At 52.1% G+C, this 23,386-nt stretch overlaps 2 protein-coding genes across 4 annotated transcripts in view; one reads left to right on the top strand and one right to left on the bottom strand.

Annotated features, from left to right (window-relative positions):
- MED12L (mediator complex subunit 12L) overlaps positions 1–7,382 on the bottom strand; it is a 143,969-nt gene extending 136,587 nt beyond the window's left edge. For both annotated transcript variants that reach the window (XM_086467963.1, XM_086467962.1), the window contains exons 1-2: positions 7,284–7,382; positions 759–863 (exon numbers count right to left, since the gene is read on the bottom strand). In XM_086467963.1, coding sequence (XP_086324089.1) covers positions 759–863; positions 7,284–7,382 — 204 coding nt within the window. The remainder of the gene's footprint in view (positions 1–758; positions 864–7,283) is intronic.
- A 3,621-nt stretch (positions 7,383–11,003) lies between these two features.
- On the top strand, positions 11,004–17,868 carry CLRN1 (clarin 1). 2 transcript variants are annotated; one of them, XM_086468336.1, is made up of 3 exons: positions 11,004–11,256; positions 16,370–16,582; positions 17,603–17,868. In XM_086468336.1, the coding sequence occupies exons 1-3, from the start codon at positions 11,004–11,006 to the stop codon at positions 17,866–17,868; spliced, it is 732 nt and encodes a 243-aa protein (XP_086324462.1). The 2 variants fall into 2 exon arrangements, with proteins under 2 accessions (XP_086324462.1, XP_009953883.2); XM_009955581.2 differs by having other exon boundaries at positions 16,370–16,549.
- Positions 17,869–23,386: the final 5,518 nt, after the last annotated feature.

The raw sequence follows: 23,386 nt of genomic DNA on the forward strand, positions 1-23,386 counted from the left end.
AAGTAAATTCACATTTTCCAATCAGCCGCAGAAGTTATATGTTTTAAAACTCAAACAGTAGAAAATTACTTTGTCTGAAAATATTTTTATAAGCTTCTTGATAACATTCTCTTTCAAAACAGTTTCCTCCTCCTTTCCCAACGGAAAAAAAGAGAGCACATGAATCCGGACAGATCCCTCAGAGAAATACAGGAAAAAATTTTTTTTCTAAACAGCTATTATTTTCCATTTGGAGGATAGTAACTAACTTCTTAGTGATTTTAATGTTCTTTTGTATCTCACACTTCTATGGCTCTCAAAAAAACCCCCCACAGGAGAGCTAAGCTAAATCTCACTAAAGAATCCAGGAATTTCCAAGAGGCCTGGACCCCAGTGACCAGGCTCTCCTGGCAGAAAACAGCCTGATGAAACTGATACAAGACCAAAGCAAGCGGAGGATGTGCGCATGCTAGGGACTTCCAGGGAGGGAGTCACTAGCGTCTCTGTAAGTGAAGCAAACAAAAGAACAGGGACAAAAAGTAATGTCTCCTCTCAAATGAAGTGCGCTAGTTCCATTTTGTTCTTGGCATCCATGTTTTCCTCTAAAGACTGGTAACAGTAGGTAGCAGAAACACAGCTCAGCATTACCTTCGTTCTGTAATTAACTTAAATACGAAGACTTCAGACTAGAAAGCAAAGCAGTCGAGAACCAAGCACAACCACTGCCAGCTTGTTTCCAGTTTCAGCGAGCACACTCCGACTGAAAAGCCCTGCCTTACCTTTGAGGCATTAATGACAATATTTCTAGCAGATCCATGCTCATCTCCAGAGAAGGCAGGTTGATTACTGAAGCCTTGCTTTACGTTCACTGCAGTAAGTTCATCCTGCAACGGGCGTTTTAAGGGAAAAAAAAAATGAAATGACAATTTAACAAGTCGCATCATGGAGGAGCATGTTTTTATAAACAAAATGTATGTATTTGCTAGTATGTCACACTCTGCATTCCCCTGAACCCTCAAAGCACTTTGCACATTCATGGGGTTTCAGCGAAGGGGAGCATAAAGCCACTCCCACCCTCCAGTCCCCGTTAAGCGTTCACCTCACTACAGGCTCCAAGGCCATTCCTTGATAAGGGTGCTGCTTGTTTTGCCAAAAGAGGATCGCTGCCCGTGAGAAGGGTAGCGGGAAACAAGGCCTTGGCAGCCTTTGTAAAACCCGGAGTGCTCCCCCGCACCCAGCCCTAAACCTTCCTCGTGAAAGTGGTGCCAGTCACCAGCCATCCCGACCAGTGGAGGGAGAGCAGCACATCCCCCTCTCCTCCAGATACACTGGGATCGCTGGAACCAGCCACCGCTCCACAACAGAACACTGCTACACCCCCCTCGTTACCACCAGAACCCTACGTGTCCCTCCCCCCAGCACAAAAACATGTTGGCATCACTGTTTTGTCGAAGTTTAAAATTATACTATTTCAGTTTGGGGCCCCACAACCACCACGTGAGAATATCTGCAGAAATAAGAAACAGACCACCTCTAGCAGAAACAAAGTCAAGGGAACATCTGTCCCTGCTGCAACTAAACCTACTCCTTCTGAGTTACTTCTGCGGTGGAAAGTCTCCTACCACACTATCAGCACACCTTCCTTTTGCTGCTGATCAGTATTTGAGCAGCCTGGCTGGATCACATTTGCAGCAGGAGCACAGAACAGACAGAAGCGGGGTCAGTAGCATTAGGTGCAAACACATACCCGAGTCTTCACGAATGCAACTATTACTTCCTAAGTGAGCCCTCCCTCCCCTGCCTTCACTCCCTATCTCCAACAAAGTTAACACTCTTCCACAGAGGCTGTGCAGGTTATTCACTCACACAGGATCACATGCCTGTCACACTGAGGTTTACCCAACCAGACGAAGGGGAACTTGGCTTGTTTGCTCTTCTTGATCTCCCTCTGAGGAGAAGGCACAGATGCCCCCCAACGAATCAGTGACTTGCCCCCAAAGGTACGCTACGCAAGCTAAAGCGGTCCACGGACCACTGGTAGTGGGCGAGATATTGGAACAATCCCGAGATGACTGTGAAACAACATACAAACCAAAGAGCAACTGCTGGGCAACGAAGCAAATAAAATAGGAGAAAATAGTTAAGAATGTCATCGTTTTACTAGAAGATTTTGGGCAGCATGCCTCCCCAAAAACAGCGACCCAGAAGCTTCCATTCGGTTTATTCTCTTATGCTTTGCAATGCCTTTTTGCTTTTCAGTATTTCCGCAAAGTTTGGGAGTAACACAGAAGACAGTAATGTATTTAGAAGAAATCTAAGCTCTCTAGGGTTTCTGAAGTTAGCAAGCCTTATCTGAATTGTAAATGAAATCAACACGAAGTGCTGGAACACTCCTCCACCCACCCTATCCCCCAGACAGCCTGGAAAACACAAATAAAGGCAGAGATGAAAGTGATCAAACCTATTATAAGCAAATAAATAAAAGGTAAATGGCAAACAGATGGAGCTCTATGTTACCATTAGTGCCATTTCCACAGATGACCCCAGTTCCGAAATCTTTAAACTTCTCCTTCGAAAAAAGCTGTCTAGATGTCATTATGCTGAAAATAACTAAGAACCGTATGTTGTACTGCTTATCTACCACTACTGTAGGAACAAGCTGCGGACGGACTGACAACACAAACACATCAGTGTTTTGGTTTTGTCTGGCTCAGATTATTAGCTCAGATTTCTCCCTGCCTTCAGCAGTAGTTCAGAAATTTTAAACAGGGAACACAGCACAGTTGCATAATCAAACACCGACAAGAAATGAAAAGACACGTTGTCTGTGAACACAATGCACAGAGATACCTCGACAAACAAATTAACAACCACATGGGTGTCCACCGGAGCTCTCGTTACACCTGGCTCACGCCAGCCCCGTTAACGGCTCGGGGCCATCTGCTCAGAGCAGAGCTCTCCGCTGGCAGAGGGGAAGCTGCCCGGCCACGCAGGCAGGAGCCAGCACAGCCAAGGGGTACGATGCCGAACGCCCCAGGGCTCAGCCCGCTTCCCCTCGGCTTGGTCTGCAAGCCCTCTCCTACCGACAGGCCCCCAGCCCCGCACGCTGCTGTCACTACGTGACGCACGCCGTGCCGCAGCACGTCGGATCCTCCGGGCTCCCGCAGGGATGTCAAGCTGCCTTTCAAAATGTCAAGCAGGGCCCCAAGCGAGCCCAATCAAGGCTGAAAACCCTTTCTCAATTTTCAATAGCCAAATGAACATTCAGGCCCTGAATCTGTTTCAGAAAGAGTTTTTTGTTTTGTGCGGGGTACTGAAGTCCCACGGATGAACCCGTTGCGCTCCGTCTGTGGGCACAAGGCGGCCGGCCGGGGATCCCTACGGAAACAAAGGCGGCAAGTTCAGGCAAAAGCTCCCAGAAGCGGAGCAGCGGCTGCTCAGCGAGAAGGCAGAGCCCAGCCGAGGTCCTCGGGCGTCACCGCGCCCCGCCGCAGCGCTGGCTCCCGCACAGCTTGTTTGGAGGAGGCCGCCCTCACCCAGCCGGCTGCAGCCAGGGCGCTCAGACTGGACCCAGGACAAATTAACCGACTGTCAGGACCAAGCATTGAGGCATTATTGTTGGGTGTTCTGGACTGTATAACTCCAGATTAATTTGCTTTTAATTAATAGGAACGAGCTCTTTCAACTTAAGCATTCTCCTGCTTCCTTACTGCTGCAGTAACACTTGCTTACTGCAGCACCAAGCCAGTGAGAGAAAAGCAGAAAGCTAATGATGTCTAAAGGTTTTTCAAAACCAGGAACTGGCCGGTTTATTCGGAACAAAGAGACGATGTGTAGAGCTATACCAGAACTATTTGACAGTCAAAACCACAGAATTTTTGCAAGACATTCTTTTTCTCCCTGACCTCAAAGATTTCCTTCAGAAGAGAATTTTAAAAGAACTCCATCTTAAACTCACAAAAGCAACAAAACAAATCTTTTTAACCAGCCATTACTTTTAGATCCTCTCACATGCTTCATGTTTAGCTTCACGTCTCTTTCTCACAACAGGGCACCTACTTTCAGCAGCTTGGAGCAACCACAGCATTAGCTTGGAGAACCAAACCCTCGGCAGGAAGGTCCAAGATTTCAGCCTCTGGTGTAGCTGCTGCAGCATAAGCCTTCCACTCACGCTCAGCTTACACGACACATCTCAGGCTTGGTTTGAATGACGAGATCAAAAAATAACTCCCTAAAAGACACAGTATAAAACACTGCGCCAGTTATAGATTACTAAACAAGCTATATTTCATGATCAAGAGAGCAATGACAGTATGTAGAGGAGCATTTCCCACTCCAAATGAATGGCTGAGAAGTCACAAGCAAGGATGAGCCATACCCAACAGCCAACCACAGGCAAATGCAGTTTCACCAGAGACCAGGAAGCCAAGACACTGTTACAAACAGATACTGAGAGGGCCCAGAAAGACTCCCAGCTGGCATAAAGGGGATGATACTGGAAAGGCCTCTCTGACAGAAATTTCAACTGCTTCACCCATCCTACCAGTGAAAAGGCAGCCTGGGCTACTGGTGATTGTAGACAACAGAGAACTGAGCCTTAGAGGTCAAATCCTGTGCACTATGTGCAGAGAAGGCGACGAAATTTCTTCTGTCTGAAAGCTAATTCTCAGCATAAAATGATGTTGATGGGGCTTTTTTGTGCTTTGAAATGGAACTGAACTGAAGTTAAAAGCATTACTCACAAGCAAAATCGTCAGGCTCTGGCCCTGATGATATGGTACATTCAGTGGTCATATCTTTGGCTTGTAATAAACACAACTTACATTGTATTTTATCCATCTTAGGGAGATGGTAACAATTTAGAGCACAGGAAGTGTTGCAAAAAAAGTTGATTTTAACACCTGCCTTTAGCTGCTCCTGGCAGGGCAGGATCTCCAAACCTACCTTTTGCTCCACAATCAGCAACAGGGATTGCAGTTACACAGAGCAAGTATGTGCAAAGCACTGTCGAAGGTTCAAAGAAAACACATTGCAGAAAGACAAGGAAAGCTAACTCCTCCTCATCTTTCTCTTTTAGAGCAGTACCAGGTGTTAAAAGCAGCCCCAGCAGGTGACTGCATTCAAGCAGCAGCCATGTGCCAGGCAATTTGAAGATCTCCCTTCCGCCACCCCCTTATTTCTGCAGAGAGGATCTTGCACGCAGGGCACACACAGGGGCTAAGCCTTCCCCCAAGCTTCTCCGGAGGGGACCTTGCGAAGGATGCAGACTTCCCCCAACGCTCAGGTGAGCAGGCTCTGGAGCATGAGAGCCCAGGGGCCCTGGAGCTGCCAGCTCCTTCCTAGCAGAGGGAATTCAGAAAGGCACAGGGCAGCAGCAGGCAACACCAACACCACCAGACAGCCCATTCCCACCTCTACGAGGACTTGTAACTCCGCAATTGTCTCCTTTTTCAAACGGCTGACAGACTTCACCAACCCAAAGGCGGGAACAACACAGGGCTGTGTCCTGTCAGCGCCCCTTCCAACACACTAACACCACGGTACACATGAGGAACGAAGACTTTCCCCAAGCCACATTTCAATCAATTATGTTATGGCAAATAACAGTGAGCCTGTTGCAGTTATTTTCTACTTACTAATGCACCCTGTAAGATATTTTAAATATTAACCATCTAGGCACTTGCCATTTCCATTCGTATTGTAACTGGCTGCATATTTATAAATGTGTCTGCAATAATCAATCCACCACCTGACTAAAAACATTCAACAGTCCAGAGCTAAAAATTCACGTCCATACATTGTCATAGCCGAGTTCAGATGCAGTCCTGCAAGCCTGGTCACAATCGCACATAAAAAATACACATTAAAGAAGTATTTCTAGTTTACCATAACCATCACACTTGTAAGCATGACGAGTAGCGGCGTAAGGGTGAAAAGACAGAAAGATGCTTGAGGTCAAAAAATTGAGATGCGTCTCAAAGGATTAGTAACGGACTTGAATACGCATCTTTTATTGCATGTTGTCCAAGCCCCTCTCAACCAGCATGACCAACAGTCATTCTGACAAGCGCTTGCCAGCCTACGTGAACCAGATGATAACGTTCACACACAGCTAACAAACTACCCTTAATTAGTCCCTTTTTGGAAGCCTCACAAGAAAACAACAGAGGAAGAGCACACGAAGAACGCTGCATGGCTGCCCTTGCTCAGTTTCACTGGAGTTCAGCCTCCAGACATGGCAAACTGATGACTTCTACGAGTACCGAATTCACCGGGACAGAAGACAGCCAGAAACACCAGAAGTCAACAGCCCAGACCAACCATGCGAGAGGCAGGGGGATCTCGCACACACGGCTCTGTGTACGAGTCACAACCCAGCACGTGAGGCCAATCTCAGAGAGACCCATTGACTTTGCTGGGAGACATTCCGTTCACAAAAGCCAACCACAGGCTTCTTCCACCCGCCTCTGGAGGGCTGGTGGCCCAGAAGCGAGACTGGGAAGCCAGGATGGGCAGAGTCTACGACCAACCCCGCAGCTTTGCTAGACGTGCCCGCCAAGTCACAGCGCCTGCCTGAGCTACACGCTCGCCCCCAGCACCAACCGACGGCAGGTCTCCGCGGGCTTGGTTGTGGTACCCACGAGTAGGACAGCCACAGCCTGACGCAAGAGTACAAGCTACAGCCTCGCTCGCCTCCACCCTGTGTTTTCGGACACACTTCCCGACCTCCAAACCCCTCCAGCCATTTCGCTCCTCCAACCCTGGGTGCCTGCTGTCAGGTCAGAAACACGGGTGGGCAGCTCAGCAGGCCCACGCTCTCCCCAGCCAGCAGCACCTCTCACCCTCCAGGCAGCCTGTGCCCCTCATGGCAGGCGGCTGCAGCCCTCACGGGCCCCTGCCCCTCATGGGCCGGGGACGACCCTCATGGGCCCCTGCCCCTCATGGGCCGGGGACGACCCTCATGGCAGGTGGCTGTAGCCCCCATGGGCCGGGGACGACCCTCACGGCTGGCGGCCCGGCCCCTCTGCCCTCATCGCCACCCCGCAGGGCGAGCCCAGGTGCCGGCCGGGCGGCGGGGAGGGCGCCGAGGCCGCGATGGCGGTGAGCGGGACCGCCGCCCCCGCCTCGCCGCAGAAAATGCAAGTCAGCGGGCGGCTCCGCGGCCGCCGGGCGCCGCTCAAAAGTTTCGGGGGAGGCACCGGGCCGGGAGGCGAGGGCGGCGGCCCGCCGCGGGCGGGGGGCGGGCGCGGCGCTGGCGGCCGGGCCCCGGCGCCGCGGGCACGGCGCGGCGCGGGCGGTCTCACCTCCTTCTGGCGCGGGTCCTGCGGGTAGACGTCGGGCGGCCCCAGGCGCGGCCGCTTGAGCGGTCTGTGCTCATAGCTGAGGAGCCCGAAGGCGGCCATGATCGCTCATGTTCGCCGGCGCGGCGGGCGGGCGCTGGAGCGGGCTCCGAGCGCCAGGGAGCAGCACTCGGCGGCTCGCCCCCCGCCTCACCCCCGCCGCGCCGGGGGCGGGCTGCGCGGCGCGGCGGCGGACGGGCGCGGGGGCGGCGCGGCCCGGCCCACCCCGGCCCACCCCGCCCCGCGCCTTCCCGCCGCAGGTGCCGGCCGGGGCCGCCCCTAGCCCTCCCCGCCGCGGCCCGGCCCCCGCGCTGCCCACCGCACCGCACCGCACCGCACCGCGCCGCAGCGGGGCCGAACGCCGCGGCGGGCTCAGCGCTGGGAGCCGGCAGCAGCGGCCGGGGACCCCCGAGCTGCCGCAGGGGGACGGCGAGGAGGGGCTGGGGCGCGGGGAAGGCAGCGCTGCCCGCCCGGCCTGGCGGGGGAGAGGCGCTGCGGACAGTCCTCCGCGGGGAGCGGAGCGCTCGGCCGGGCTCCCCCAGGGCCCTTCCAGCCGCCGAGACACAGCGCCCGCCTGTCCGCCCTGTCGTCCGTTCCCGTTTTTAACACCACTCATTTCAGCCGGTACATAATTCGCCCGGGAGAACAACGGCCCGCTGCGGACGAGGCAGGTCCGGCCGCTCCCGAGAGGCCGCCACCCGGCCGAGCCGCCCCCGGCAGCGCTCCCGCACAGCCCCGCTCCAGCCGGCCCTCCCCGGCTGCGCCAGAGGCACCGGCAGTCCCTCGTCCTCCCGGGAGGAGGGCCAGGCCCGTAGCTGGCACCTGAGGAGGAGGGTGCAGCACAGCCTCCCGCCGTGTTCCACCCCCCGCTCTCTCCAGGCCAGCCCCTCACCCTGCCGCAGCCCAAGCAGAGGCGCGGAGGGCACCCATTCCCTCTGGCTCTGCGGCCTGGGGGCTCAGAGACATCCCGACCCCGCTCCCCGAGGCGCTCATGCTGCGGGGAGGCGCTGCCCGCTCCGCCGGCACTGACCCCGTCCCCCCGGGGCTGCGGCCTTGGGTGGCCCTTGGGCACCCGCTGGCTCCGTCTCCTTCCCGCTGCCTCTCCCGGCCCCGGGCACCGAGGCACGCCGCCCGCCACTGCCGGAGGGGCTCCCGGGGGTCGGGGGCCGGTCTGCGCCACCCAGGCGGATCCGCCGCTCCCGGGGGATCGGCCGAGCGGGACAGGAATCGGGGCGTCGGCAGAAGTCCAGCTTCTGGTGAATGAAGCTTCCAAACAGAAGCCATAACGCTTCCGAGGGAAGAAACCAATGTTTCTGTTTCCCCCTTTTATCTTGCAATTCGGTGCATCCTCTTTGCTCTCGTCATACATTCAAAGCAGCATTTGTTGTGGTGAGGCACCCAGCATTTGCAATAAAATATTTTCTGTGGTCATCAGATACTTCAGCTTCACTTTTTCAGTTAATTATCCATTAGTAAATAACCCAATAATTATCCATTCAGTAAATAAACCTTTATTTGCTTCACATGCTTTAGAAGAGGGAAGATGTTACGATAACCTGTCAAAAGTTCATTGAAGGAGACCTTCTTTTCTAAAACTGCCAATCTTTAACATCAGAGAGCATCAGCTTTTTTTTTCCCCTGTGCTTGTTTGATAAACACAGCGCCCCAGGTACCAGAAAATATTATTTTAACTGCCCAGAAAGCGACATTGTGTTGCTGTGCAAACGCAAACAGATAGACCCTGTCAGATGCCTCCGAAGCTTCGCTGCAGAATTCACAGCTGGAGTTAAGCAGCGACTTGTGCTGTCTGCCAAGGCACGCGCTGACGGAACTGTTTTCAAACGCAGTCAGGATCCATAGCTGATAGCAAACGTTCCCAGAAAAAGTTAGTCCAGGGCAAACTCCAGGCCAAGTCTTCACTCTCGTTTCTAGGTTGTCCCTGCACAGCGGTACCTGCAGCCCACCCTCACGCTGCCCAGCCTACTGCAAGGTACAGCCCAACCGAGGCAGAGTCCCCTCAGTGCCGGCAGCTCCGGTAGCACCACCTCTGCTTTTCTGAGGGATTCTGAAACACCTTAGCTCGTTCAGAAAACTACATCATTTTCCATGGTTTATTGCTCCATATGAAAAGACTATCAGAAAGCTAACTCTTGAAAAAAATAGTCACCAAAAGAGATAAATGCAATTATTTTTTTTGTTTTTCTCCCATCAAGTTCTGCCTAGGGCATTGTCACTTTTACACGTGTATGTTCAAGTCTCTTCCTTTCACTGCTGTTGTGCTGGTGATACTCATACTAAAATATTACAGTCTTCCTTCAGGGAATGATAAATTGATTCTGCTCAAGTAAAGTATTCAAAACCATCTTTAAAAATAAGCATTTTCCCAAACCTGTATGTGTTCAGCACGGTGTGCAGTGCAAGCTCCGTGGTAATGGACCCCAGCGGTACAGCAGTCTGCCATCTCTTGGCTACGTACGATGATCGCAGTACGAACAGCAGCTTTGTTTAAGCAGTAGCTTAAAAAAACCATCATCATTTGTCTGTACACAGCCTTGCTTCATTTTAATTCCAAGGTTGTCTTAAAAGCTACGTAGTTAAACCAGACTCAGGCAGTAAGCTTGACTGATACTTCAGCCAACTGAGGAGTTCTCCTGCAATGGGTATGCATCCAGTTAACAAACCACTTCCCAAGTTGAACTGGTTAGGAAAAAACCCCAGCCACGTGTTTGCTGAGATCACCGGCAGGCCGATCGATGCCAACGGCTGTGCTGCGGGCCCTGGCCGAGGCCCTGAGCTCGCCACGCTCCAGGGGACGGGCTGTCTCATGCCGGTGACTTGGGGTCGCAGGCAGAGCGAGGCCGGTCCTGGCAGCAGCGGGAGCCCAGCGGTGCCCCTCCTGCATGAACCCCAGGGAGCCGGCGTGCCGCTGAGCTCAGGGCAGACCGAGCCTTCTGCAAAGGGGTTAGAAGAAACATATTCATGCGTACTGAGATGTTTGTCTGAGCATCTACACGTTGCAGCCAAAAGAACACAACGTGTAACAGACACGCTGCCCTTGCCAGGGCAAGTGCCCAGATGCAACCCACCTCCTGCCTTAGCGGGGTGCTGGGTGCTACCTGTGCCTCTGCATTAGGAACCACAACAACAAAAAAAGAAAAACAAACCCTCCAAAAATATATAAAGAACAGAGCAGCTCGACATTGCTGGCTTTAGAGGCAAACCCAGCAAAATAAGACCCTCTGAAAACTGCCCTTTTGGAAAGCAGGTATCGGACGCGGCAGCCAAGCCTGCCTCTGAAATCCCTCGCTCGCCCAGTCAGACGGGGGCTGGGAAGAGCAGAGCACTCATCGAATTACAGAGGCTCCTTCCGTCACCTTAAACCCTTGTTATCAAGTGACAGAGGATGCACTGGAGCACTCCACCGACTGCTCTGTTTTCCAGCTGGTTTAAACCATCAGCGTGCGAGCTGGAGCGATACGGAAGGGGACGGGGAAGAAAAACCTTTCCCGCACCTTTCAGGGAAGGGTGCCTGGCGGCAGCTCGCTGCTGGAGCTCTCCAAGGAGAGGGCTGGCCGGGTGCCCGTGGTCCTCGCCGGGGAGCTCGGCTCCTCGCCACGGGGCTGATGAAGACCTCGTCGCTGCCTGGCTGAGCGCTGCGTCCCTCGGGGGACGGTGCACGCCGCCATGCCAGCCCAGCAGAAGAAAATTATCTTTTGCGTAGCCGGGGTGCTGAGCTTCGCTTGTGCGCTGGGGACGGCGGCGGCCATCGGCACGCAGCTGTGGGTGAAGGGGACTGTGCTCTGCAAGACGGGAGCCCTGCTCGTCAACGCCACCGGCCAGGAGCTGGAGAAGTTTATTGGCCAAATCCAGTACGGGCTTTTGTACGGCGAGCGTGTGAGACAGTGCGGGCTCGGGGGGAGACCTTTCCAGTTTTCATGTGAGTAACAATGGCATTTGAATTATTTAACACCGTGCTGCGGGCAGCTGGGGGAGTCGGGGGTAGCTGTCCCAGTGTCCCCTTGCTTGTACACAGAGCCTAACAGGCATGAAATACTGTAAAGCAAATGCTGCCCTTACAGTGTTCTGATCTTCAGGCTCAAATAACTCATTTTCTGATAAAGACACACTAACATTTTCAACAATCTATATTTCAGTTACACAAATATCTACGTTTCAGAAGATTTATACTGCTACTTTAAAAAAAGAGTATTTTTGGTTTTCAATCAGTCTGTCATCTTTTGTGTGTGTGTGTGTGTGCATGTGTGTGAACATTGTGTCCTCTGTGTCATCATGAAAGAATGCACTAAACTAGCAGAAATCTCACGAAAGAGCCGATAGGTACGTTTGGCTGCTGTTGAGAAACGAAGCAGCCAGAAGGCTGGCAACCTGCTGCATTAGCTGGAAGAACGGCTGGGTGATGCTAGCTGAGGCTCAGCCGGCTGATCTGCAAGTCGAACTCGGCATCTGACACATAGAATTTTATCAAAGACTGTTAGCGATGGTTTTGCTTTACATGTAATATTCATAACGTATTTATCTTCAAGGATGAGAAGATCAATAAAATGATCAAGTGAACACACCGTTTATAGATAGCAGCACATTAAACAGATAATAACAAACAGCCATTTGTTATGCACACAATATTCCACCTGAAGTTATTACAAAACACAGTTTAGGAGCGTTCTGCTAGAACAGCACTGGTAAATTGCTTACGTGAGCCATTTAAGGCAAGGTAAGGTTAGCAGATCAGGTACCAGAAATCATTCGCTATGTAATATTTTTCCAAAGTAGCAGACCAAATTAACTTAACATAATATTATGTTTTGCCGTCTCTAACTGAATTCCATCACTAGTCCCTTCATACAGCTGAAGTTCTGCTGTGTCTGCCGTCACAGCCTGCAGCTATTCCACCAGGTTACAGGCTGGGGTGAATTTTCAGAGGGTTCTGCTAAGTCCCAAGGAATTCCTCCTCTGCTGTAGGCGCGGCTGTTGGGCGCCGCAGCGGAGGGAGCCGCTGGCCATCAGCAGCCCTGGGCCCGGGGTCCTTACAGTGACAGAGCTGGGGGGCACCGCTGGGCTGCGGGAGCACGAGGACACGACGGAGCTGCAGCCCGCGTCCGGAGCCATCCCCTGCCCGGGGAGCACCCCGATCCCCGCACCCCCCGGCCGTGGGACGGAGCCCGGCTGCGCAGCCCCGGGGTCACACCAGCCCCCTCCCGCTCCCCTCTGAACCGGCTCAGCGCATGAGGCAGGACTGAACCCCGCCACGACAGGCGCCCCCGTGCCAGAGAAGCCCCGGCCGAGGCAGCCCCTTGGCTTCTCTTTCCAGCCGTTTTCTTGCCGCATACTTGTTCCTTAGGTACTTTTAAGCCGTTTCATTGACGTGGCTTGTGTTCAGGCTCCCGCCGGCACATTTCATCTGGTTATGGCCAAAATACTCTCATATGACCATGCAATTGCAGCAATGGTTTTGAAAGGATTTTAGTTCTGCAGGCGGTGTGAATTAATATGAGAGGTACCAGAGAGAATACAAATGCAGAGCTTGTTTGTGATGATTTGATAATATCAATCATCGTGTATTTTAAATATCTCACGGTGCCACATACAAGTAAGCTCTGGATCTGCACAAGTACTGCAGAGCACTTTCAACCAACAGCACTCCAGGGTTATAGAGTTTGCTCTCACTATGGCCACACACGTTCTATCCACACTCACGGAAACCTCACACAACCAAGTTTCCTACCCAAATGTTTACCAAGCCTGCGTTCATACACATGATTTCAATGCAGCACATAAACACGAATGTAACCAAAGAACAGAAATAATACAATGTGACGGTTTTAATTAGTCACAGCTAAGCAACCCCCTTTGGAATGGTAAAAAAACCAACAAAACCTGAGTGTTCATACAGAGCTGCAGAATCCTACTGCACAGGACAATATTAAAAGTTAATTTCTTTAACGTGAGTGCCTAACGTGCATCTTCAGAGAACTCCAAGGCTTTCAGGAATTGCATAAAGAAGACAACCTTGAAAACGTAATTCCCTCAACACCAGTAAATATCACCATTCTCATTTTCAGAGAGAGAAAATGAGGTTTGAAGCATGTGCTTTAATGCCTGTTCCCAGGGTCTGAAACCAAGGCTGGATTTAATCTTATGCCCGAGACTCCTGGAGTCAGAAGCGGAGCTGCTGACGAGCCGCGCTGGAGCAGCATCCCTCCCTGGAGAGCAGCCTTGCTCCCCGTCTCCCAGCCTCCCAGCCCGTGGGGCATCGCTCACAGCAGATCATCGCCCGCAGTAGCAGAGCTCGCCGGGCTGCAGCACCAGGGTCAGAAACACAACCCGAGAGCCTCGACCGACCTGAAACTGAACCCAGGCTGGCTTATTAGAGCATTTTCTGCCTTTTATTCTCCTGTGCAAACAAGGCATTAGCAGTGAAATCCTTCAATAGGTCGCACTCACAATATTACAAGCCCCTCCTGTTTGCCTGCACTGGCATCCTGTACCTAGCACTGTGGAACGGTAACGCTGCGAGGCGATCTTTGGCACCGCGTGTACCTCCAACACAGCCCCGTTGCAGCCTAAACTCTCCCACAAGCCCAGCTGTACCGACCACGGCACTCCGCAGGGCAGGCTTCGCTCCCGCCAGCTTCCACCGGCAGCTGAGGCTGGCAGCATTGCCGTCCGCCTCACAAAGCGTTCTCAGGTCATCTTTTATTTAGCCTAAAAAGCAAACGCAGCACTTACTTTGACAGGATTTATATTCAGAAACAATGGTTGGGTGGCTTGGCAGAACATGCCTCTACTAAAGCAGAGCCCGGTGCACGTTCCCTGGGGCTGCAGCAGCCCCGTCCCGTCCGAGCTGGGAACTCGCCGGGAGCACCCCGGGAAGCAGGACAGCCGTGTGCAATGGGCACAGCCAGAGCTTAGTGCACTGAGGTGCGCTTCAGCACGTCTGAGAAGGAAAGGCACGGAAAATAGGCTAAATGATTTAGTTTTGTGTTTTCTCCTGTTAAATGCTCCCCTCTGACCACTATATCTCTTTTAATTGTAAAATGAATTTGGTCTGCCAGCAAACCCAGTTCAGCTGGGGAAAGCCTTCTGCTTCATTTGCTCTTGCTGATTCTCATCAGTTTCTGGGTCAGCAGCTCGTTTTCTAAAGGTCACTGGCATGCATACCTAACACAATTTCATTCATTGCAACGAAGGAATGCTTTTCTGGAATTAATTTTTCCTGATATGTCACATATAAAATTTTAATGACATAAACAACTATAAATGCAGATGCCCAAGGGGAAGATTCAACACAAGGCAGCAACGTGTTTTCTTAAAATAAACAGTGCAAAGTTTTATTATTAAACACACAGTTTTGCATGTTTTCCCGAAAAATCAAGGAGCATTGCAAGAGCTGATGCTCTTCCTTGTAGAAATTATGCACGTGTTGGGACTCTTCAGCCTTTTCCCCAGCTAACCTGACTGGCACACCAGCAAAATTGTGCCTTGTGCCACACTAACAGCACAACTGCCTCTTGTGTCCGTAAACACGTGAAATAGGTGGTATTACGTCCAATGGACACAAGGGCTGGTTTCCAAAACACGCTCTGCGTTTTACTAGGGTGATCTAAGGAATTTAAGCACCAGTGGCCAAACTGGACAGCAAGCAGCCAGCAGCAGCAGCTACCTTTATTGTAGGCGGGTTCTCGCACGCCCCTCCTGCCCCTGCGCCTGGGGAGGGTCCCCGAGCCATGGTCCCCCCTGGGCACCGGGTGCCCACTCTGCTCCCCACCGGCCAGCAACAGCACAAGAGGTGGTGTCTGTTTAACACAGCTTCAGGAACAGTTCACAAACACTTGCTTCATTAATTTCCCTTTCATTTAGCCAGGGGGATAGATTGACTTGACACCACCTTACCTGCCTCTCCGTGTTTACCGCACGGCAAGCTGCAGCACTGTTTGCTGTAAACATTTTACAAGGTAGAGTAATTTATGTGAAGCTTTTTTACTCTCTGCACGTTACAGCTGCAGCGAGGCAGCGCCGAGGCGTTATTACCCCCGCTTTAATTGTGCCCCTGTGGATCAGGAGCAGTTAAGCGTATTTGATGATTCCTTCTAAAATACCCGTTGTTGCCAAACAAACATGAATAATTAAAAATTATTCTCTCATACCGAGCCTGATTGACTATCCCCTTGTGCCCTCGCTAAGCAGGATCACAATTTGAAATCGTAGCTAAAAAGCTGCATAAGATGGTTTGAAATGAAGCATTCTCAACTTTTTGTGTACATAGGCACACCGGCCGTTCCATGGCCGAACCCCGCGCCGCCGACAGTCCGTCCGGCAGAGCTCTGCGCTTATCTCTCAAAATTTCATTCAGAGAGTTCATTGCAAATAACTCTTTGATGTAACCTTTATGAATTTCTGCCTCTTTAGTATTGTATTTCATTTTAAAAATAATTTGAGATTAATATATGTGCAGAAATATATGCCCTTTCTATTTTTAAGGATTTTTTTCAAAATACCGATTTTTTTCTATTTTCTAAAAATAGAAAAATTCCAAAGGATAAGAGGTAGGAAACCTCTGATCCTTTTAGGTGTCCATAGCTCTCTTTTCAATAGCTGTTGATGGATTTTCACAGGGAGTCTCCATACCGTAAACAACTCCACACCTTCTCCTCCCCAGATATCGTATGTTCCTGGAGCCTGGAATGTCTCCTGGCAACACGCAGTGCACCGCGCGTTTCACCTGCCCGCACCCAGCGCTGCGGCTCCACTAACGAGTCCCTGCTTCTCCACAGGAAAATGCAGCCTTTCAGCTCCCTGGCACTGATCTTTCTCTCCTGGCCAGTCTACACTTCCGAGTGCCACTAAAGGCTTCTGCTTCCAAGCCTCCATGAAAACCCGTTTCTGGTTAATAACTTCATTTTCATCTTTGGTTGCACTTGGAAGAGCAGGATTTAAAACAATTACCACAAACCAGCAAGAAATTCCTGGCCCGACTTCTGAAAGAACTTTGCCTAATTTGTATAATAATGTTCTGTTCATTTTGTTTTTAGTTTTTCCAGATTTGCTCAAAGTTATCCCTGCAAGTATCCACGTTAGTGTCATTCTCTTCTGCACAGTACTTCTCATCTTTGCTCTGGTGGGAGCCGGTTTCTTCATGTTCAATGCTTTTGGCAGCCCTTACGAAACTCTGCACGGCCCCGTCGGGTTGTACCTCTGGAGCTTCATCGCCTGTAAGTGCCCCCCCGCCTCGGCTCACCGGGCTGGTGCCCGTCCGTGTCTGCTGCTCGCGATGACCGACTTGTAGGCGTAGGAGACTGTGCCAAGGACTGTGGCTGCATTGTCTCTAAACTGGCAAAATAAAGCTAGGCAGAAAGGCAGGCAGCTTTGCTGGATCAAAACCTGGTTTTCCCAATTTGGAGTTACAAGATAAAATGCCGAAATCCTCTGCAAGGGTGGGCAGTGGGATGGGTGCGGGCGCAGGCAGCCCTGCTGCCCCTGGCCCTCCTGCGTGAGCTGGCAGAATAAGGGGATGGTGCCGACAAGGCCCGGAGGCCCAGAGCTGGGGCCACATCAGGGACACACAGCACACGGTCAGAACTGGGAATCACACCAAGGGGGGAAAAGGAGGGAAAAAAACCCCAAACCAAATCCAAATGTCAGTGATGCAGCTGCTGGTATTCACCATGGCAGGAAGTTTCCAGTCATGTAAGCGGGATCACCACCTACACCAGCACGACTTCCTCAAGGAAGGAAGGAACGGGGAGCAGAGGGGAGAGACTGACAGCAACTTGCTGTGAAAGCAGTCTCTGAGGAAACACTGCCAATGGGGATGACAGACCAGCCTGTCCCTCTGGCACTTAGAGGGGGTAAAGCCCATTCTCTGTGTTGCTGCCTTGGCTGACAGGAGATTTACCGTTACTTTATAAGGTATTACAATCATAATTTAATAAGGGACTTAAGCACATATTTATCTTTGAACATGCAGACAGTTTAGTTGCGTTCAGTGAGACAATGAGCAGCTTAAAGCCGAAAAAGAGAACAGACACTTTGCTGGAGAAGGGCACTAAAGCAGCCGTGCTAGATATTACTGGTCCTAAGCCAAATGCAATTAGAAAAGCTCACCAATTTCACTAGCTGTTGGCTTGGATTCTAAAAATAATCCCTGGTAAAGCTAAGTTAGAGTGGCCAGAATAACTCTATCGCTATGGCATTGGGTTGTGATGTACATCACGTGGCATTGCTGCAGGGACTGTCTATGATGAGCATCTCCCGCTCCGTTTCAGGTTCCTGCGGTTGCCTCATCATGATTCTCTTCTCCTCAGAAGTGAAAATCCACCACCTTTCAGAGAAAATTGCTAATTTCAAAGAGGGAAGTTTTACATTCAAGACTCACAGTGAACAGTTTGCAAATTCGTTCTGGATCATCCTGGTTTGCTCCCTGGTGCAATTCCTGAATGCCTTGCTGATACGGTTTGCTGGATTTGAATTTCCCTTTTCGAAATCAAAAGATTCAGGGACGGTCACTGGAGCGGTTGACCTGATGTATTAGAATCACATAATTTAAGGACATTCCAAGCAAAGAGGCTCATCACTACTGCGTTCAACAACCACCAGCTGCACTAACTTGTAAACGGTCAGCTCTAAAGAAGTTGAAAGAAGTGAAGGTTTCAAATAAACATCAATATGGCACATGCAGTAAACAAAAGGAGACATGCTGTTTGGTAATGCCTAGATCAAAATCCTCTCTCTTTCTTGGGGTAAGACCTTATGGAGACATTTGCCTTTTTTCCAGTAAGTTATTTGAAAAGTAGCTGGTATGAGGAAAACTAGGAATATCAATATCATTGAACTGGATCTGGAAGGTAAAACAAACGGGTTGCAGTAGAGGCACACACTATCACCAGCAGCAGCTTTGCCCTTTGTCCCTTGCGAAGGGGAGGATGCAGTTGTTACCACGCCAGGGCAGCGGGGAACAAGGATCTACAGACATCAGACGAGAGGGAAGAAAACGGACGGGCTTTGCTCGTAACACCCGTCAGGCTCCGTCTCAAAAGCCTCGTGCTCTGAAGGAACACGGCGCTACAGCAAGCACTCGAGGGACAAAACCCAAACACCTGAGCCCACCACTAACATCACACCCGGCACCACACGCATGGCAGCGTCGTCACTTCTGTCCATAAAGCTCCCTTTTGGGTTGTTTAGCGCAGCTCTTTGACCCCAAAGTCCCGAAAGGCCTCGTTTCCCAGTGCGACCACTGTAGCTGGGGGCTTCGCGATCTCGGCTCAAGGCTGCGCGCAGCACAGCAGGGTGCGGAGGAGAGGGAACACACTCCTCCTGCTTGCCGGGGGGAGGCAGCCCGGCTTGGCGCTGCCGAGCAGCCCCTCTGCCATACCCCAAGGCAAGGAGCATTTCCCAGAGCAGAGCAACAGGCACGAGGCCAGGCACACGTGGCACGGCACCCTCCCAAAGCCTCACGGTCAGCAGCACCAAGGACCTTGCCCAGAAAACAGCCCTGCAGCCTCTCTCTCGTCAAACAATACAAATAAACAAAGTCAAAACCTTTGGCAAGGGGCAGCAACGGAGTAACACAGCGGACGGGCTTACAAGGCATGCTGCAGCCCAGCAGAGACTGATGAAGAAATGCCTGAGGTTCTCTGCCCCGAGGCGTGCAGGAAGCCAGAACGGAGGAACACATCAGCCCCGGCGCCCTTCAACTTCTGCCGGTCAGCTGGAGCAACCGGACCGCTCGTCCCAGGCACAGCTCAGCCAGCCCCTTACAGGCAGAGCGCTCAAAAGAGCGTTATGCCTCCAAACAGAACCTCCGCGGGTTACGTGGGTGCCTGGGTGACGAGGCGCTCCTTGCAGGACACGGAAGGGACGCTGAGGAGAGCCAGCACGAGCAGAGGTGCAGGGGGGCACAGCCGCTGCCTCAGCCGCCCACTTGTCTGCAGGGGCTGCAGCCTGCTCCCGCAGAGCCGCGGGCGAGGAGCAATCCCACCCGCACCCCTCGGGGCACCTGCTGGGTCAGGCATCAGGTCCCTGCTGGGACTCGCCTCTGGAAAGCGCATGCTTCAGGCTCCAGCAGCTTGTGAGACCTCACTGACTCTTACGCCATTTTTTATACTCTGAATGGCAAAACATTGATGGGTTGTTTTTGTAAAAAGTTTGTCGACTGTGCCCCTACTCCACAAACCCTTTCAGAAAGCAGCTCTGCCTTCCCGCACGGTACCCTGCCTCCCTAGACTTTAACGACGTGTAAGGGCTACTGCAAGTTGCCACGGCCCCCAACTTTTTTGCATCATTTTCTTCTTAATTAACACGCATATTCTTCTCAACGTTAATGTATCTTCTTAACATACCTTCTTAATGCATCATTTGTATTGCATCTCATGGCAGCGTTCACTACACAGCAAAAACTGAGGAGCGATGTTTCATCCTTCTTATTCACGACGTTTCAGGAAGCTGCTCCGTGTCGCAGCTCTGCAGCAGCGCTGGTGATCAGCAGCGCCCAGGCTCGGACGCACGGACTGCCCGTGTGCCTGCGCCGCCCTGGGCGACCCTTGCCAGTCCTGGAGAAGGAGCTGGCCCATGTGTGCAAAATGCAGAGTTGCCCAGACCTGCCTCCGCACAGAGGATAAACCCGTTCCCATCCCTGCTGCTGTGCGGGAGGGAGCAGCCCCTGGCTCGGGGTCTGGGTGGTTTCACAGGGGGATCGGCTCCACCGCTCGCCCCACAACCCACCCCACTCACCAGCACCAGGACAGCATTAGTTTCATTCACATCCATTTCCCAAGGCAAACGTAACAACTCCTTACTAGCAAAACAAAATTGAGACCGTATTTGTGTGCTTGACCAGCTGAAAGTAACGGCGCAAGCAGGACCTGCCCGGCTTGCACTGCTGGGTGAGCACCAGCACGTGCCCTGTGGCTCCCTCGTAATCCGTGAGCATCAGCTGAAGACGTTTTGCCCTGTTCCATTTCTAGGCTAGCATATTTCATGATGTAAAAAATAACAAAAATTGTATACTGAGAAGAAATACATAAATATATTTTGAAGGTTCTTGAAAAATTGGATTTTTTTCATATCCCAATAAAAAGTTAGTATGTGTGTGTGTGTGTGTGTGTGTGTGTGTGCATGCAGGGCGCATGCGTGTAAATACAAACACCTATACAAGGGAGTGTCCCTGGCGTAGACCACTGGCCCACGATGCTGATGGTGGGGCAAACAGAGGAGCATCGTGTTGTGGGCGTGGAGCTCACCGTGCTCTCTGGGCCCGTGCTGCAGCCCGCTGCTGTGACCGCCCTGGGCAGGGATCCTGGAGGTTGCACTGCTGCTCCCACAGCGGACCCTTCTAGAGCACATCCCCCTTAATGGGTTTTCTTGTCAAAGTTCCTACCCCAGGCAGAGATCATTCATCATTCGGGAACAGCATGAGCAACAGAACCAGTCGACTTCCCTGCACGGCGGGAGCGAAACACTGCCGCTGGAAGCGGCAGACGCAGTGCCATGAAGCGCAGCCGCGCACGGACGCACGCCGGCCAGACCCCGCGGCACGGAGCTCACTTTGCTGGGAAACCCAGTGGATGCTCCACCCTGTCTGTAAGGAAGTGCTGCTCCAATAGAGGCAAAGGGGATGAGGGATTCTATGTCAGTGTTTAGGAAGCTGAAAGACTGGAGCCCGCGCAGCCAAAAAGGAGAGCAGCTGTTTTTACCAAGTAGAGCCACGGCTCCTTCAGCTGGAGGAAAAAGAACGGGCATTTGATGCCTTGCGCGCAGGCTGGCCTGCGTAGTTTCCCTTTTCATAAACCAAGATTTGAGCCAAGCTGTTCCAAACGACCCTGCAGAGAGGCCAAAGCCGCCAGAGCCGGACCACATGGCTGCGCCGGACCCAGCTCAGACACACCAGAGCAGCTCCCCGGTGCGCAACGGGAAGCCAGGCTCAGGTCATTAACACCAGCTCAACCTCGCGTTTTTTCTACCGAACCTCAGACAGACACCCCCGGTCGGTGTGATCTCACAGACCGAAAACAAACCATGAGATTTCCATGGCGCCGGCAGCACCAAACCAGGGGGTTTCACCCCGCTCAGCTCCGCAGTGCCTGACCCGTGCCCTCCCATGCCAGCCGCGCTACAGCGAGCGGCAGAAGTCGAGGGAACGTCGCTGCGCGGATTTCGCCTTTCTCTGGCTCATCTCCCCAGCGAACTTACACGACTTTACAGACATCTGCTAACTCTGCTTTTTTTTTTTTGCCTTGAGCTACGTGCTTCCCACCCAGCCCTCGCACCCGGGGCCGCGGGAGCTGCACCCTGCTGCTGGAACCCCCCTGCTCTGCGCCAGCCTGCAGCCCGCCCTCGGAGCGGGCACGGCACTGCGGTCAGCTGCCCAGCCCCGTGCCCGGCATTAAACATTCATGCTCCCTGTTCGACAAACAGAAAACACAGACCATGACGGGCTCTGACGACAGTTTAACAGGGGGGTGAGGGTGGGAGCTGACAGCGAGCCCCGGGGGTGGCAGGCAGAGGGGATTCGGCTGCCTCCCACCCTGAGCACCCCAGTGCCCGCATCCCTCAGCATCGCCTGGAGATGGGCGACCGGGAGGCTGAGCACACCGTGCCACGGACAGAGCTAGAGGAGATCGCCACCAAAATTTCAGATCTAAACAAATGGAGAGAAATTTTTAGTTTCCACAGGTAAGATTTTTATGCTGTTTCATTATCACGTTTTTCATTCCAGGTGGGATTTTTTAATATAATTTTTTAAGTTATGTTTTATTGCAACACTTCTGTGACCATGGAAAAAGGTCTTCATGTACTCAGTAACTCAGGTACTGCAGCTTTTACTGTTCCTTTCTTTTGGGGTTGTTTTCTGTCTGTTTCTTTGTTTGTTAGATATGCCTCTGTTGTTTTTTTTTTTAATTTCTATTTTATTTTCCCTTTTCAGTTTGGAAATCAGTAGTACAACTCACCAGGTAACTGTTTCTCTAAAAGGTAATATTCTGTATTTATCTAGTGGGTTTTGCGACTGTTCTGCCAGGTTAGCCCGTCAAGGAAATCACACATCTATATAGGCAGCACAGCAGACAGTTTTGTGGAGATTTATTTCTCCTGCTCCTCCTTTAAGAAATACGCATTTTCTTCAGATATTCTAAAGGAACATCTTCCTGGTCTAAATCAAAGTGGCAGAGTAGTCCCACATAAATTAACCTTTCTGTCTAAAAGTGATGGTTTTTATGGTCAAATTTAGAACATGTGAAAAAAAAACATAACAAATTAATCTCTTAAATATAACTACTTGGAAAACCTCCTGTGCCCTTTGGTTGAAAAGCACTGAAGTTCATTCCCCATAATTCAGACAACCACATACTCCAACCACCAGCTGGCAGGGGTTCATTTGGGACGACTGAAACGAGCTGGGGTCACCCAGGGAGTCCCCTGCCCTCCGGCAGCTCATCGCCAGGTCGCTCTGCCCAGCCCCCCTTGGCAACGCTGGGGAGAGGGACGACGACTTTCGGCGCGCGCAGGCAGCAGCCGTGGGATGACGCACCGACGCTCCTCTCCCCATGCAGCGAGGCCAGGGCAGCGCGGGCGATGGACCACCCGGAGCTGAAGAGCCAGCGGGGCCGCAGCTGCCTCAGCCCCCCTCCGCCGTCCCCGAACCCCTCCTGGTCCCTCCAGACGCGGGCGGGCGGCCCATCTCCTTGGAAATGGCCCTGGTGAGCAGGCCTGCTGAATTAAGCACGAGCTGTAATTTAACCTCGTTGAAAGAAAGAGACTCGGGAACCTCACCCGGCGTTTCGGGCGGCTCGGCTGGGCTGCCGGCTGCAGCCCGCTGTCAGCTGTGACAGAAGGGTACAGCCGTAATGAGTTATTTATGAGGCTTTTAAAGAACAGGGTTGCAACACAACCTTGAAACTGATATACTATAATGCTCATTAGACAATAGGTCAAATGACAAAGTGTAATGTTTCCCCGCTCTTCGGCGCTTCCCTAGTGAACAGCGGCGGAACGGGAGGCTGAAGTTCAGGCGCTCAGTGAGGAACTTCTGCTCTCCCCCAAACACCCGGGTT

Source organism: Leptosomus discolor, chromosome 7, assembly GCF_034619465.1.
Source record: "Leptosomus discolor isolate bLepDis1 chromosome 7, bLepDis1.hap2, whole genome shotgun sequence".
Classification (NCBI taxonomy): domain Eukaryota; kingdom Metazoa; phylum Chordata; class Aves; order Leptosomiformes; family Leptosomidae; genus Leptosomus; species Leptosomus discolor.

What these genes read in the sequence shown, in the direction of transcription:
- CLRN1 (XM_086468336.1), top strand. Translation starts at nt 11,004, where the DNA reads ATGCCAGCCCAGCAGAAGAAAATTATCTTTTGCGTAGCCGGGGTGCTG. An exon ending in GAGACCTTTCCAGTTTTCAT is followed by an intron (nt 11,257 to 16,369) that starts GTGAGTAACAAT and finishes TTTTGTTTTTAG; the next exon opens with TTTTTCCAGATTTGCTCAAA. An exon ending in CGCCTCGGCTCACCGGGCTG is followed by an intron (nt 16,583 to 17,602) that starts GTGCCCGTCCGT and finishes GCTCCGTTTCAG; the next exon opens with GTTCCTGCGGTTGCCTCATC.